This window comes from Ursus maritimus, unplaced genomic scaffold (assembly GCF_017311325.1).
Source record: "Ursus maritimus isolate PB19 unplaced genomic scaffold, ASM1731132v1 scaffold_33, whole genome shotgun sequence".
NCBI lineage: Eukaryota > Metazoa > Chordata > Mammalia > Carnivora > Ursidae > Ursus > Ursus maritimus.
The window spans coordinates 5,335,678-5,348,265 of record NW_024425897.1 but is presented as its reverse complement, the minus strand read 5'-3'; the positions used below and the strand labels follow the sequence as shown (position 1 = coordinate 5,348,265).

The window sequence follows — 12,588 nt, the reverse complement described above, 5'->3', positions numbered from 1 at the left end:
GGGGGGGGGGGCAAAGGGAGAGGGAGAAGCAGACTCCCCATTGAGCAGGGAGCCCAACTCAGAACTCGATCCCAGGACCCTGAGACCATGACCGGAGCCAAAGGCAGATGCTTAACTGACTGAGCCACCCAGATGCCCCTATTTTACCTTTATTCTTGAAAGATATTTCGTTAGGTAAAGAATTTTAGGTTCTACTTTAGAACTTTGAAGGTATTATTCCATTATGTCTTCCAGCTCCCACTGTTTCTACTGAGAAGTCACTGCAGTCTAATTTTTCCTATAAGATTTTAATTTTCTGTTTGTGATTTTTGGCAGTTTAACTATGAGGAAACTAAGTTATTTTCATATTATTTTACTTGCTCTTGATTTGTGGGGCTTCTTGAATTGGTGGCATAGTGTTTTCCATGGTTTTGGAAAATTTTTAGTTTGTATTAACTAATATGTATTAACTGTTAGTTATGACCTTAGTATGTATTAATTCTTAGTATTCGAATATTTCTTCCATCCTCCCTCTTCCTTGCTCTCCTTTCAGGATTTTAATTGAATATACTGCCTTTTTATCTAACCCACTATTCTGCACTCTATTCTTTTTGTGTCTCCGTATTTCATTCTGAGTACTTTTTACTGACAATATTTCATTTCATTCTTTTTCTCTTCATCTCTGTCTAGTCTATTAAACCCATTCACTAAACTTTTATTTCAGTTAATTTATTTTTTGGTTCTAAATTTCCATTTGGCTCTTTTTATATATTTTCCAGTTTTCTGTTCAAAGTTTCAACCCTGGCTCCTGGAATCTTCAACATAAATTTAAAAATCTGACAACTCCATTATCTGGATTCCTCGTATAGAATCATTAATACTATTGCTAGAATCCAAATAAATTTTCTGAAGTTTTCATTAAACACATAAGACCTTGTTACATATTTTCAACAAAACTTGAAAATATCGGGGCGCCTGGGTGGCACAGCGGTTAAGCGTCTGCCTTCGGCTCAGGGCATGATCCCGGCGTTCTGGGATCGAGCCCCACATCAGGCTCCTCCACTATGAGCCTGCTTCTTCCTCTCCCACTCTCCCTGCTTGTGTTCCCTCTCTCGCTGGCTGTCTCTGTCTCTGTCAAATAAATAAATAAAATCTGTAAAAAAAAAAAAAAAAACTTGAAAATATCTTCAAACTTCGTCTAGATAGATGTGATTAGAAAAAAAAGACAACCTACAATACTTGCTAACATTTTGAAACATTTTGATGTTTTTGTCAAATAAGTTAGCATCTATATTTTTGAATGAGCCAACTAGGAGGAAAAATTTTATTTATTTTTTAAGTAGGCTCCACGCCCAGCGTGGAGCTTGAACTCATGACCCTGAGATCAAGACCTGAGCTGAGATCAAGAATTGGACGCTTAACCGACTGAGCCACCCAGGTGGCCTGAAAAATTTTTATTTGATATCACATCAAAGATGTATGCCAGGAACTCAGAAATTCTATATATAATCCCGATTTTTTTACCCTAATTAGTATCAAAATACTATATACACCATCAAGTTCTTAAAACTTCAGCACAATTGAGAATAGAGTTTTTGCTTAAATTCTAAATTCCAAAGCATTTATCGATCTATCACCCTTTGCTTAGAAACATGTAATTACAATGTTTGTAATAAAAACTCAATCGTCCCAGAAAAGAAAATGGCATAATCAAAATGGTATCGTCTCAGATGTTTAGAATTTATCACATTACAGTCCTTTGTTGATAATATTAGACTCCAGGATTTCCCCATAATTTATTGTCAACTGTTGAAATTCAAATGTTTTTAAAAATGTTCAGTTCACAAAGCTTAGAATTTTATTTGCAAAACCTAAGTAAAATATCATTTTAAACTATAACTAAAATGTTTTACCTAATGAATATCATATATTTATCACAGAAATTAATAGCTAAACAAAGTAAAAACTGTATAAAAAATGTCTTCACTAAATTTAGCATCATACAGTTAGGATAAGTTACTAAATTTTTGCCTAGATCAGTAAAAACAAATTAGTATGTTCCCAGCAAATTTCAAAACTTAACACAACATTCTGAAGTACAGAGAATTGCAATTTCTTCTTTTGGAGTGTCTCTAATTTGACTGATGAACACAGTTCACCCAACTAACCTATGTTCGGAGGACCTTTTTTTTTTTTTTTAAAGATTTTATTTATTTATTTGACAGAGAGAGATAGCCAGCGAGAGAGGGAACACAAGCAGGGGGAGTGGGAGAGGAAAAAGCAGGCTCATAGGGGAGGAGCCTGATGTGGGGCTCGATCCCATTAACGCCGGGATCATGCCCTGAGCCGAAGGCAGACGCTTAACCGCTGTGCCACCCAGGCGCCCCTGTTTGGAGGATCTTAATTCAGTAATGACAAGCTCAAACAAACATTCTGCCCACAGTTGTATATGCTCCATTAAACCTAGGCAGCCTTCGTACACAAATGAAAATAACAGATTTATCCTATATCAGCTATTTGGGCTTTTTAAAAATGTATTTATTTGAGAGAGAGAGAGAGAGAATACGAGCAAGAGTAAGTGCAGGGAAGGTCAGAGGGAGAGGGAGAGAAACTTTAGCAGACTTCCCACTGAGCACAGAGCCCAACTTGGGGCTCCACCTCATGACCCTGAGATCATGACCTGAACCGAAACCAAGAGTCAGCTGCTTAACCAACGGTGTCACCCAAGCACCCATGTATCAGCTATTTGTAATACGTGTACATTTTGAAAATGAAGACAAACTCTGCACTGGGCTAATCTAGTTTGGCATATAAAATTAAATACATAAAGCTTATTTCTATTTTAAATCACATTCTACAGTACTATTTGTTTCTTAAACTTTTCCTCTGAGTTGTTTTCACAATTGTATGCAAATTCTGACATTACATGGCAAACCAAAAACCTGCTAGCTTTTTATAAGCAGGGCTTATTGTGTGTAAACTTTGTGCTTATATTTGTAGAAACATGCCACATTTTGTTTTAAATTATGAATTAACACTGAAAGCATAACTTATAAGACTACTCATGGCCAATACCATACTTAATATACTAAAATTTTACAATCTTGTATTATATAAATGGTAAGCAATAAGAGGAATGGAATTTCTGAAGCTAAATGGTTCACCCTGAATCACAACATCACTAACATACTATTTCAGATTACCAGTTTCTTCCATTCTTTATCCATATACTAGTATATGCAGGTCGCTTTTCTATTTATTAAAGCAGAAATTTTCCATATTACTAAATAACTCACAGAATTATAATTTTAGAGACTATATAATAGTCCATCTAGTTGATAATCATTTCTTTGCCATTTATTTCATTTTAGAATAGTGTAAATTATGCTGCAAAACATATCTTCAATGTATCCATGCAACATTTTCTTCTTTTAAAAGTTATCTCTTTGTACAGATTCTTAACTATGAAGAACAAACTGATGGTTACCAGAAAGGAAGTGGCTGGGGGGATGGGTGCAACAGGTGACGGGGACTGCGGAGCGCACTTGCGATGAGCAGCAGATGCTGTACAGAAGTGTTGAATCACTATACTGCACACCTGAAACTATTATTACACTGTATGTTAACTAAATGGAATTTAAATAAAAACTCTAAAAAGTAATCTTTTTGTACAAAGGATAGGTAGTTGGCAGAGGTGGGGGGGGCGGGCAAAATAGGTGAAGGAGGTCAAAAGGCCAAACTTACCATTATAAAATAAGTAAGTCCTGAGGATGTAATATGCAGCATGGTGACCATAGTTAATACTGTATTGTACATTTGAAAGCTGCTGAGAGAGTAAATTTTAAAAGTTCTCATCATAAGAAAAAAATGTGTAATTATGTATGCTGATGGATGTTAACTAGGCTTATATGAAAACCATTTCATAATATGTATTTGAAATCATTAACTTACACACCTAAAACATAATGTCAATTATACCTCAATTTAAAATTCTTTTTCTTCTTTTCTTTTTTCTTTACTGGCTGCTTGGAGTTTATTTTCCATTTGGTGCAAGGTACACAGTTATAAGGTGTCAGGAAAGTTTGTGGCTTGGATAGTAAAGAGTGGGGTTCTTTCAACTTCCTTTTTGGTGTTTTGCTATATTAAAAAAGCCCAAACGGCTTCTGCTTGCTGCAACCTACCTAATATCTAGAGGGGTGGGGGGTGGGGGGGAAGGGTTCTGATAAGCCTAGCGCCTTTTAAAGCCTGGTGTTGGCCGCTCAGGATTGGAGCCCAGTGCTGGCTTTCCCAGGCTGCTTCCTCACGGCTTCCAAAGCTAAGTCACAGGTGATTGTCCTGCTGGAGGCCTGGGAAGATTCTGAGAGTTCTGGGGACTCCAACACTGTAGCCATGAACAAAGAGAGTAGACTTGTAGAAAAAGAAGCTTGCCTACCAGTGACTGATTGGCCTTGCGGACGCCTGCGTGGTGAGGAATGCCTTCCACAGGACAGTCTGCACCTCTGCTGGAGCTGTTACTGAAAGTGGAACCCAGGTGGTGCCAGTAATAGTCATGGGTGGCCATGAGCAAGAGCCACTGGAGGGGATGGCTGCCGTGCTGTCGCTTGTGGGCTGGTGGAAACCTTGGTGGCAACCCCTCCCACGCCTTGGCATGGGATCACAAGTGGCGGGGATGGGGACACTAGGCCACGGAGCCCATCTGCAGAGGGGACCACCGAAGGCCACTCCACAACCCAAACACACATGGGGTGCACCCGCTTGTATTGGGGTGCCGTGTTACTTAAAACAAGACTATGGACTCTGAAAAACAAACTGAGGGCTTCAGAGGGGAGGGGGGTGGGGGAATGGGATAGGCTGGTGATGGGTAGTAAGGAGGGCATGTATTGCATGGTGCACTGGGTGTTATACGCAACTAATGAATCATCGAACTTTACATAAAAAAATTTAAATTAAAAATTAAAAAAAAAAAGAAAAGTACTGCAAGTCTTAAAAGAGATAAAGAATATATCTGAATTTCATAGCATCTTAACTGTAGAGTCCTGTTCTAGATTTCTCCAGATATTTATCATCTAAGAAGGAACAAGAAGCAGGGTATGCTGCAGTATACCTGAAAAGTACTATCTTCAAGATTCCTCTCTATTCCTGTCTCTGAGATGCTTTTAAAAAAGTTGGAAATAAGTGATATATAACCAATACTGCTTACAAAATCTAGTAAACATCATATGTAAATAACCAAGCAGAATGCTCTTTTAAGACTGACAAATCTTAATTTTAATCTCTGTGCATTTAGTATTATGTCCTTCAAGTACACAAAGAGTTTAAGGAGAAAATTTGAATTCAAACTATAAACCTTGTTTCATTACATATAAGTATCACTAAGTAGGTCAAGAAAACGAAGTAAAACATCAGCTGTAATATTTCAGATGCAGAATCTTCATAAAATTAGTGGATCACAGTTGTTATTTACTTCGTAAAAAGGAAAATGCAGAAGTCAACTGAAGACATCATGCACAGTTAAGCTGGTGTTAAATATGCAATATTAAGGAGTATATGATAACTAAAAGTGGTTTTTTGAGAGTTATAATTCAATCACATATGGCCATGTTGAAGTTATGAACAAATCACAAAACCAGGAATATTTTAGTTTCTTATTCCTTTCACTAATAGCTGAAGATCTATGAACTATTATCAAAGGCTGAATTCCCATTTACTTTTTTTTTCAGTTTATAACTTATTTGTTCCCATATGCTTTTTTAAAAAAGTTTTTATTTAAATTCCACTTAGTTAACATACAGTGTAATATTAGTGTCAGGTGTACAATTCAGTGATTCAACTCTTCTGTACAACACTTGGTGTTCATCACAACAAGAGCGCTCCTCAAATCCTATCACCTATTTTCTCCTCCCCCATCCCCTCCCCTTCTGGTAACCACCAGTTTAGTTTGTTTTCTACAGTTAATAGTCTAAAGTGAAATAACGACTCTTAAAAAACCAAATAGTATGTAAATTGCCTCTTTACCTTCATGACATCTCTATATGACCGGATGGCTGAGACTTTTCTCTTTTCATCTTCTTCATCTTCCAGGCCTTCATCTGCAGCCTCATAGCCTTCATCGTTGCTGCCGTCAGCTTCCACCGTATTGGCCATGTGATCAATGAGCTGCTCCAGGGGGGGGCTTAACTCCCTTTCTTCATTCTCCTTCAAACCATAGTCCAGTGCTTTATAAATAACAATTCCAAGAGATTCAATAACCTAGGGACATTAAAGAAGGTGATTAATGGAAATGACTAAACAGCTTTACAGAACTTTAAGTCATAAAATATTTAGTATGACCCTTAAGCTAGGCTTAATCTATTCCATTTCAGAAACAAGGCTTAATCTTTCAGAAACAGGTGACAAACTGGATTTGAGGAGATATTTAAAAGTCTCACCTATGCATTAAAAAAAAATCCTAGGTGGAAATTTTTGTGTGATTTCTTCAATCCAGTATATAACAATACATGAACTCTTTTTGTTTTCTTAGATTTATACTATATACTAAAATCTATATTATCCATTCATATAAAATACTAACCAGGTTGATTTTCCACATTTTCAAAAGATATTTCTGAAATCAGATAGAGCTATCAAATAACTCTTACACCTGTGTTTATCAAAGCCTATTTCATAGAAATACCAGGGATCTGAGAGACTGAAAACTCAGTTACCAGTAGCAGCTAACTCAACCTTAAACAAACAAATCTATATACAGATACACACTGCTCACCGAGTGCTGTTTAATTATTGGAAACCTATCTCTCCTATGACGCAAACAAATTAAAGATTTTTCAAACTGTGATTGCAATGTGGTGCACAGACAATCCTCCCTACCCCCACAACGCCACCAACAGCACCTCATGAAAATACAAACCTGATGTAGGAACACTGGTGTACACCACTGTCTAATATCACCCTCACAAGTGCTCCGGACTTTGGCCAATACAGGGAATTCTACTTTATTCTTCAACACAGCCTTTCTTTTCTGCTCAGAAAAATCACATATAAACAACCCTTCTATTTTATTTTGCAGTGTTAATGGCTCATTTCACCTTAGCTATTTTGTGGGGAAAAACACAGGCAACGAAGCCAAAGATTTAGGATTAAATACTTACTTTTGGGGTGCCTGGGTGGCTCAGTCAGTTAAGCGTCTGCCTTCTGCTCAGGTTGTAATCCCAGGGAGCCTGATTCTTCCTTCCTTTGACCCTCTTCACCCCCCAGCTTGTGCTCTCTTGCTCTCTCTCTATCTCTCTCTCTCTCAAATAAATAAATAAAATCTTTTAAAAAAATAATAAATGCTGATTTTACCACTAACCATTTAGGATTAAATCCTGACTTTTACCACTAACCATTTGACTCAGGGCAAATTATTTATTTTAGTCATGATTTTTCTTATCTGTAAAATGAGTATCAATGATTATCTACATCTCATGAGATTTTAAGACTAAATGACATTCACATAAGTGGAATACCTATATCTGACTTACAATAGGTAGTGAGTAAATGTTATCTCCCTCTCTTCCCTGCCTCCAGGTCTCCTTTTTCCAATGTTTATTCAGCTACCCAAACAAACAGATCTATCCTTCTCTTTATCCCACCTGTAGCCATCATCAATGCTGTCTTTCTAAAAAAGTTGTTTAGGTGGTATCAAAGAAAAGGAAAAGTCAGTAGTTTTAAAGATAAGTTAAACACAATAGAGTTATTGTCATCACATATACTACAGTCCTTAAAAGCATTCAGGGCATTCACTCAAAAAATGTCCACAAAATCTGAAATCCACCTTATCAAGTGAAATAATATTTTATCAACACAAGTTTCAAAATGAATATAAAGACTTAAAAATTCAATTTCTGATTTTTTTAAGGATTTTATTTATTTATTTATTTGACAGAGAGAGAGAGACAGCCAGCGAGAGAGGGAACACAAGCAGGGGGAGTGGGAGAGGAAGAAGCAGGCTCATAGCGGAGGAGCCTGATGTGGGGCTCGATCCCAGAACGCCGGGATCACGCCCTGAGCCGAAGGCAGACGCTTAATGACTGAGCCACCCAGGCTCCCCTCAACTTCTGATTTTTAAACAATACTGTTTTTTTACTATTTCTCACTGAAAATACAGAATATTTTCATTGATTTGTATAGTCTGACTTGGAACTCTAAACCCTATTTTCAAAGTTGAAGGGAAACAAGAAAAAATAAATAATCAGGAACACATCAAAATAAAAAGCTTTTGCACTATGAAGGAAATAATCAACAAAACAAAAAAACAACCTAATTTAGATATTAGATATCTGCAACCGGGATATCCAATAAGGGGTTAGTATTCAAAATATATAAGGAACTTCTACAACTCTACACCAAAAAATAATCCAGTTCAAAAAAGGGCAGAGGAGGTGAATAGACATTTTTCCAAAGAAGATATACAGATGGCCAACAGATACATAAAAAAAAAATGCTCAATATCACTAATCTTTAGGGAAATGCAAATCAAACCCACAATGACATATCACCTCTCAACTGTCAGAATGGCTAAAATTAAAAAGACAAGAAATAACAAGTGTTGGTGAGGATACAGAGGAAAAGGAACCCTTATGCACTGTTCATAGAATGTAAATTGGTACAGCTATTGTGGAAAACTGTATGGAGGTTCATCAAAAAATTAAAAATAGAATTACCATACAATCCAGTTATTCCACTATTGCATACTGACCCAAAGAAAACAAAAACACTAATTCAAAAGGATATATGTACCCCTATGTTTACTGCAGAGTTATGTACAATAGCCAAGATATGGAAGCACTGATAGACAAATAGATAAGGAAGATATGGTACACACACACACACACACACACACACACACACACACACACAGGAATATTATGCAGTCATAAAAAAGGATGAGATCTTGCCATTGCAACAACATGGATGGATCTAGAGGGTATTAAGCTAAGTGAAATAAATCAGACTGGGAAAGACAAATACTATATGAGTGCACATATATGTGTAATCTAAAAAACAAACCAAATGAATCAATACAGAAAACAAATGGGTGGTTGCCAGAGGAGAGGGGGATTGAGGGATGGGTACAATGGGTGAAGGGGAATGGGAGATAAAGGCTTCCAGTTATGGAATGAATAAGTCACATAAAAGGCAAACCACAGGGGCGCCTGGGTGGCTCAGTCAGTGAAGTGTTTGCCTGCCACTCAGGTCATGATCCCAGGGCTCTAGGATTAAGCCCTGCGTTGGGCTCCCTGCTCAGCAGGAAGTCGGCTTCTCCCTCTTCCTCTACCCACCCACCCAAATCATGGTTTCTCTAAAATAAATAAACAAAATCTTTTTTTTTTCTTTTAAAAGGCACAGCATAAGGAATATAGTCAATGATATTGTAATAGTGTTGTGGTGAGCACAGCATAATGTATATACTTGTGGAATCACTATGTGGTACACCTGAAACTAATGTAACATTGTGTGTCAACTACACGCAAAAAAATAACAAAAAATGACATAAAACCAACCATCGCAAGTTTACCCCTTGAGAATTCAGCACTCATACACATCTCCTTAGCCTGCCACCGGGTAACTGGCTGATCACCCAGGGGAACAGTGCCATATTGAGGACTTAGTGTTAGTCTCTGTTTGATGGCAGATTAGGCCCTCTGCAGAGGCTAAAGCTAGGTCAACCCGGGTGAATGGAAATCTATGTTGATAAGCCCCTGCAAAATCTCCATCCCGGCCACTATAGCCATGTTCACAAACCCACTGTGTGATGACAGGGTAGCCGGGAAAGGAGGCTGACCGGCGTCCACAGAACAGGCCATCCCATCCACTTGAATATTAAAATCCTTCTCTACTGAGGTCACTCGTTGGTGAGCATTCACATGAGACACAAATATCTTCACATTTTTTTTTGCCCAGATAAGTCTATCCACCTATCTGTTCCTTGTCACCAATATGCCAATCATATTCCCTCCAAGCAAAGTGTACAACCAGGTGTACTTTTCAAAGTTCTGCCCACTGGGAGGATTTCCCTTCAGCACTCTCCTTCAGGGACATCCCTGAAAGGGGCTACATGCTGCAGGTGTCCACTTTCAGGTGGCACCTGCATATTATGCAGAACTATCTGCAAACCAGGCCCAAGTCTTCTCTTCTTCTGTCAACTGATTGTAGAACTCCCCACAAGGCAAATAGGTATAGGCCAGGAAAGAGAAGGGAGTGTAGCAGAAGTGTATGCGGGCAGCGCTTTCAGGGCCTACTTGCACCCAAGCACATATATACGATTCCAAATGATGAGGCAGTGCTGCTTACACATGCCCAACTTCATGGCTTGAAGGGTCAGATAATACCCAGGTCATGAGGGGCAATTCAGGCCACATGGTAACTTGGTGGCCCATGGTTAAGTGTTCAGTCTGTACTATGGCCCAGTAGCAGGCCAAGAGCTGCTTCTCAAAAGGAGAATAATTATCCACAAAGGATGGCAGGGCTTTGCTCCAAAATCCTAAGGGCCTGCACTGTGATTTGCCTATTGGGGTCTGCCAAAAGCTCCCAACAGTATCTCTATCCACTGCCAATTCAAGCACCATTGGATTTGCTGGATCACATGGCCCACATGACAGAGCAGCTTGCACAGCAACTTGGACTTGTTGCAGAGCCTTCTCTTGTTCTGGGTCTTACTCAGAACTAGCAACTTTCTGGGTCATTCGGTATGGGTCAGAGTAATACAATATATTTGCAGGAATATGTTGCCTCCAAAATATGAAGAAGCTACTAGTCATTGTGCCTCTTTTTTGGTTGTGGGGTTGGGGGTGGGGACTGATGCAACTTATCCTTCACCTTAGAAAGGATATCACCATATGAACCATATTGCTGGACCCCTAGAAATTTCACTGAGGTGAAAGTCCCCTGAATTTTTATCAGATTTATTTCTGACCTTCTAACACACAAATGTCTTACCAATAAATATAGAGTAGTTGCTATTTCTCACTCACTAGTCCAACCAGCATAATGCCATCGATGTAACGGACAAGTGTGATATCTTAGAGAAGAGAAAGGCAATCAAGATCCCTGTGAACTAAATTATGACATAGGTCTGGAAAGCTGATATACCCCTGAGGCAGGACAGTGAAGGTGTACTCCTGGCCTTGCCAGGTGAAAGCAAACTGCTTCTGGTGGTCTTATTGACAGGTACAGAGAAAAAGCATTTGTCAGATAACAGCTGCATACTAGGCACCAGGGGATGTGTTAATTTACTCAAGCAATGAAGCCACATCTGGTATAGCAGCTGTACTGAAGCCACCATCTGGTTAAGCTTACAGTAATACAGTGTCATTCTCCGTGATCCATCTATCTTCTGCACAGGCCGAACAGGCAGGCTGATTAGAAATGTGGGAATCACTACTCCTGCATCTTTCAAGTCCTTGATGGTGGCACTAGTCTCTGCAACCTCCGCCCCCACCCCCCGAAATGTGCTGTTGCTTTTAGTATACTATTATCCTAGGTAGAGGCAGTAGCTTCTACTTGGTGTTCCCCACCAAAACAGCTTTACTTCATTTGTCAGGGAATGAATGTGGGGATGCTGCTAACTGCTGAGTATGTCTATTCCAATTATACATTACAGAATTGGAGAACAACTAGATTCAGGATGGGTTCACAAATGCACTGGTTTCTCTGTGAGATGGACCTGAACTTCAGCCCCATTGATCATCTGACCTCCCTAAGCTGGTAGACCAGTGATGTGTTGGGTCTACTAGAATCAGTGTCAGTTCAGAGCCAATATCCAGTAGTTCCCAAATAATCTGATTAATTCCTTTCCCCAGTGCGGTGCATCCCCTTTGGGGATGGCTGGAAGGAAAATAAACGATGTAAATTTTGGCAGTGTAGAGGACATGGCCTCTCCTTCATACAAAGGGTTCTGGGTCTGTAAATGACTCAAGTCTGGGAACTGACTGAGCGGTGTCATGACTGTGTTTTTACAATTCAACTTAGACTTCTGTTCACTTAATCTAGAACTTTTTCTGCTTATACAGGTAAAGTAAGATTTTAGTGGGCTTCCTATCCATTTTACTTCTAGGAACACCATGATCAAGTAGCCAACGTCATAGGTCTCTGGGCATCAGACTATTCTGACTGCTGCTTTGACCCTATTAATTCATTATGATCAACCTTGCCTGTGGTCACTGAGTACCACCACCTGGTCTCTGTACTCCAGGGTCCAGCTACTCCCCTTGCATTTAGGTTCCCTAATTCAGGGACTGCAGTGCCCCTTCAGTAAAGTCTAACCTATGAAGAGTGATCGCAGAGCTCTCCAAGAATGCCACGGCTCCCCTTATAAATTTGTTTCTCATAGTCATGATAAAAGGTGTGTTTAGACAGACATTCCCAGAGCAGGAGAGTAGGTCTTAAATGACAAATGACAAATACACTCTAACATTCTGATCTTTCTCACCTTACTTTTCAACCTAGTTTTCTTTTATTATCACTCATGTACACTATTGTCCAACTGTACTGATTTCTTACTCTCCTTTATTTGCTCTACACTTTGTCTCTATGACATTATTCAGTATTGTTCCTACTTTCTACATGGAC

At 38.9% G+C, this 12,588-nt stretch overlaps 1 protein-coding gene across 2 annotated transcripts in view; it reads right to left on the bottom strand.

The window, feature by feature from the left end:
• SPIRE1 (spire type actin nucleation factor 1) overlaps positions 1-12,588 on the bottom strand; it is a 206,452-nt gene that overhangs the window by 111,394 nt on the left and 82,470 nt on the right. For both annotated transcript variants that reach the window (XM_040619622.1, XM_040619623.1), the window contains exon 3: positions 5,995-6,228. In XM_040619622.1, the coding sequence (XP_040475556.1) occupies positions 5,995-6,228 (234 nt within the window). The remainder of the gene's footprint in view (positions 1-5,994; positions 6,229-12,588) is intronic.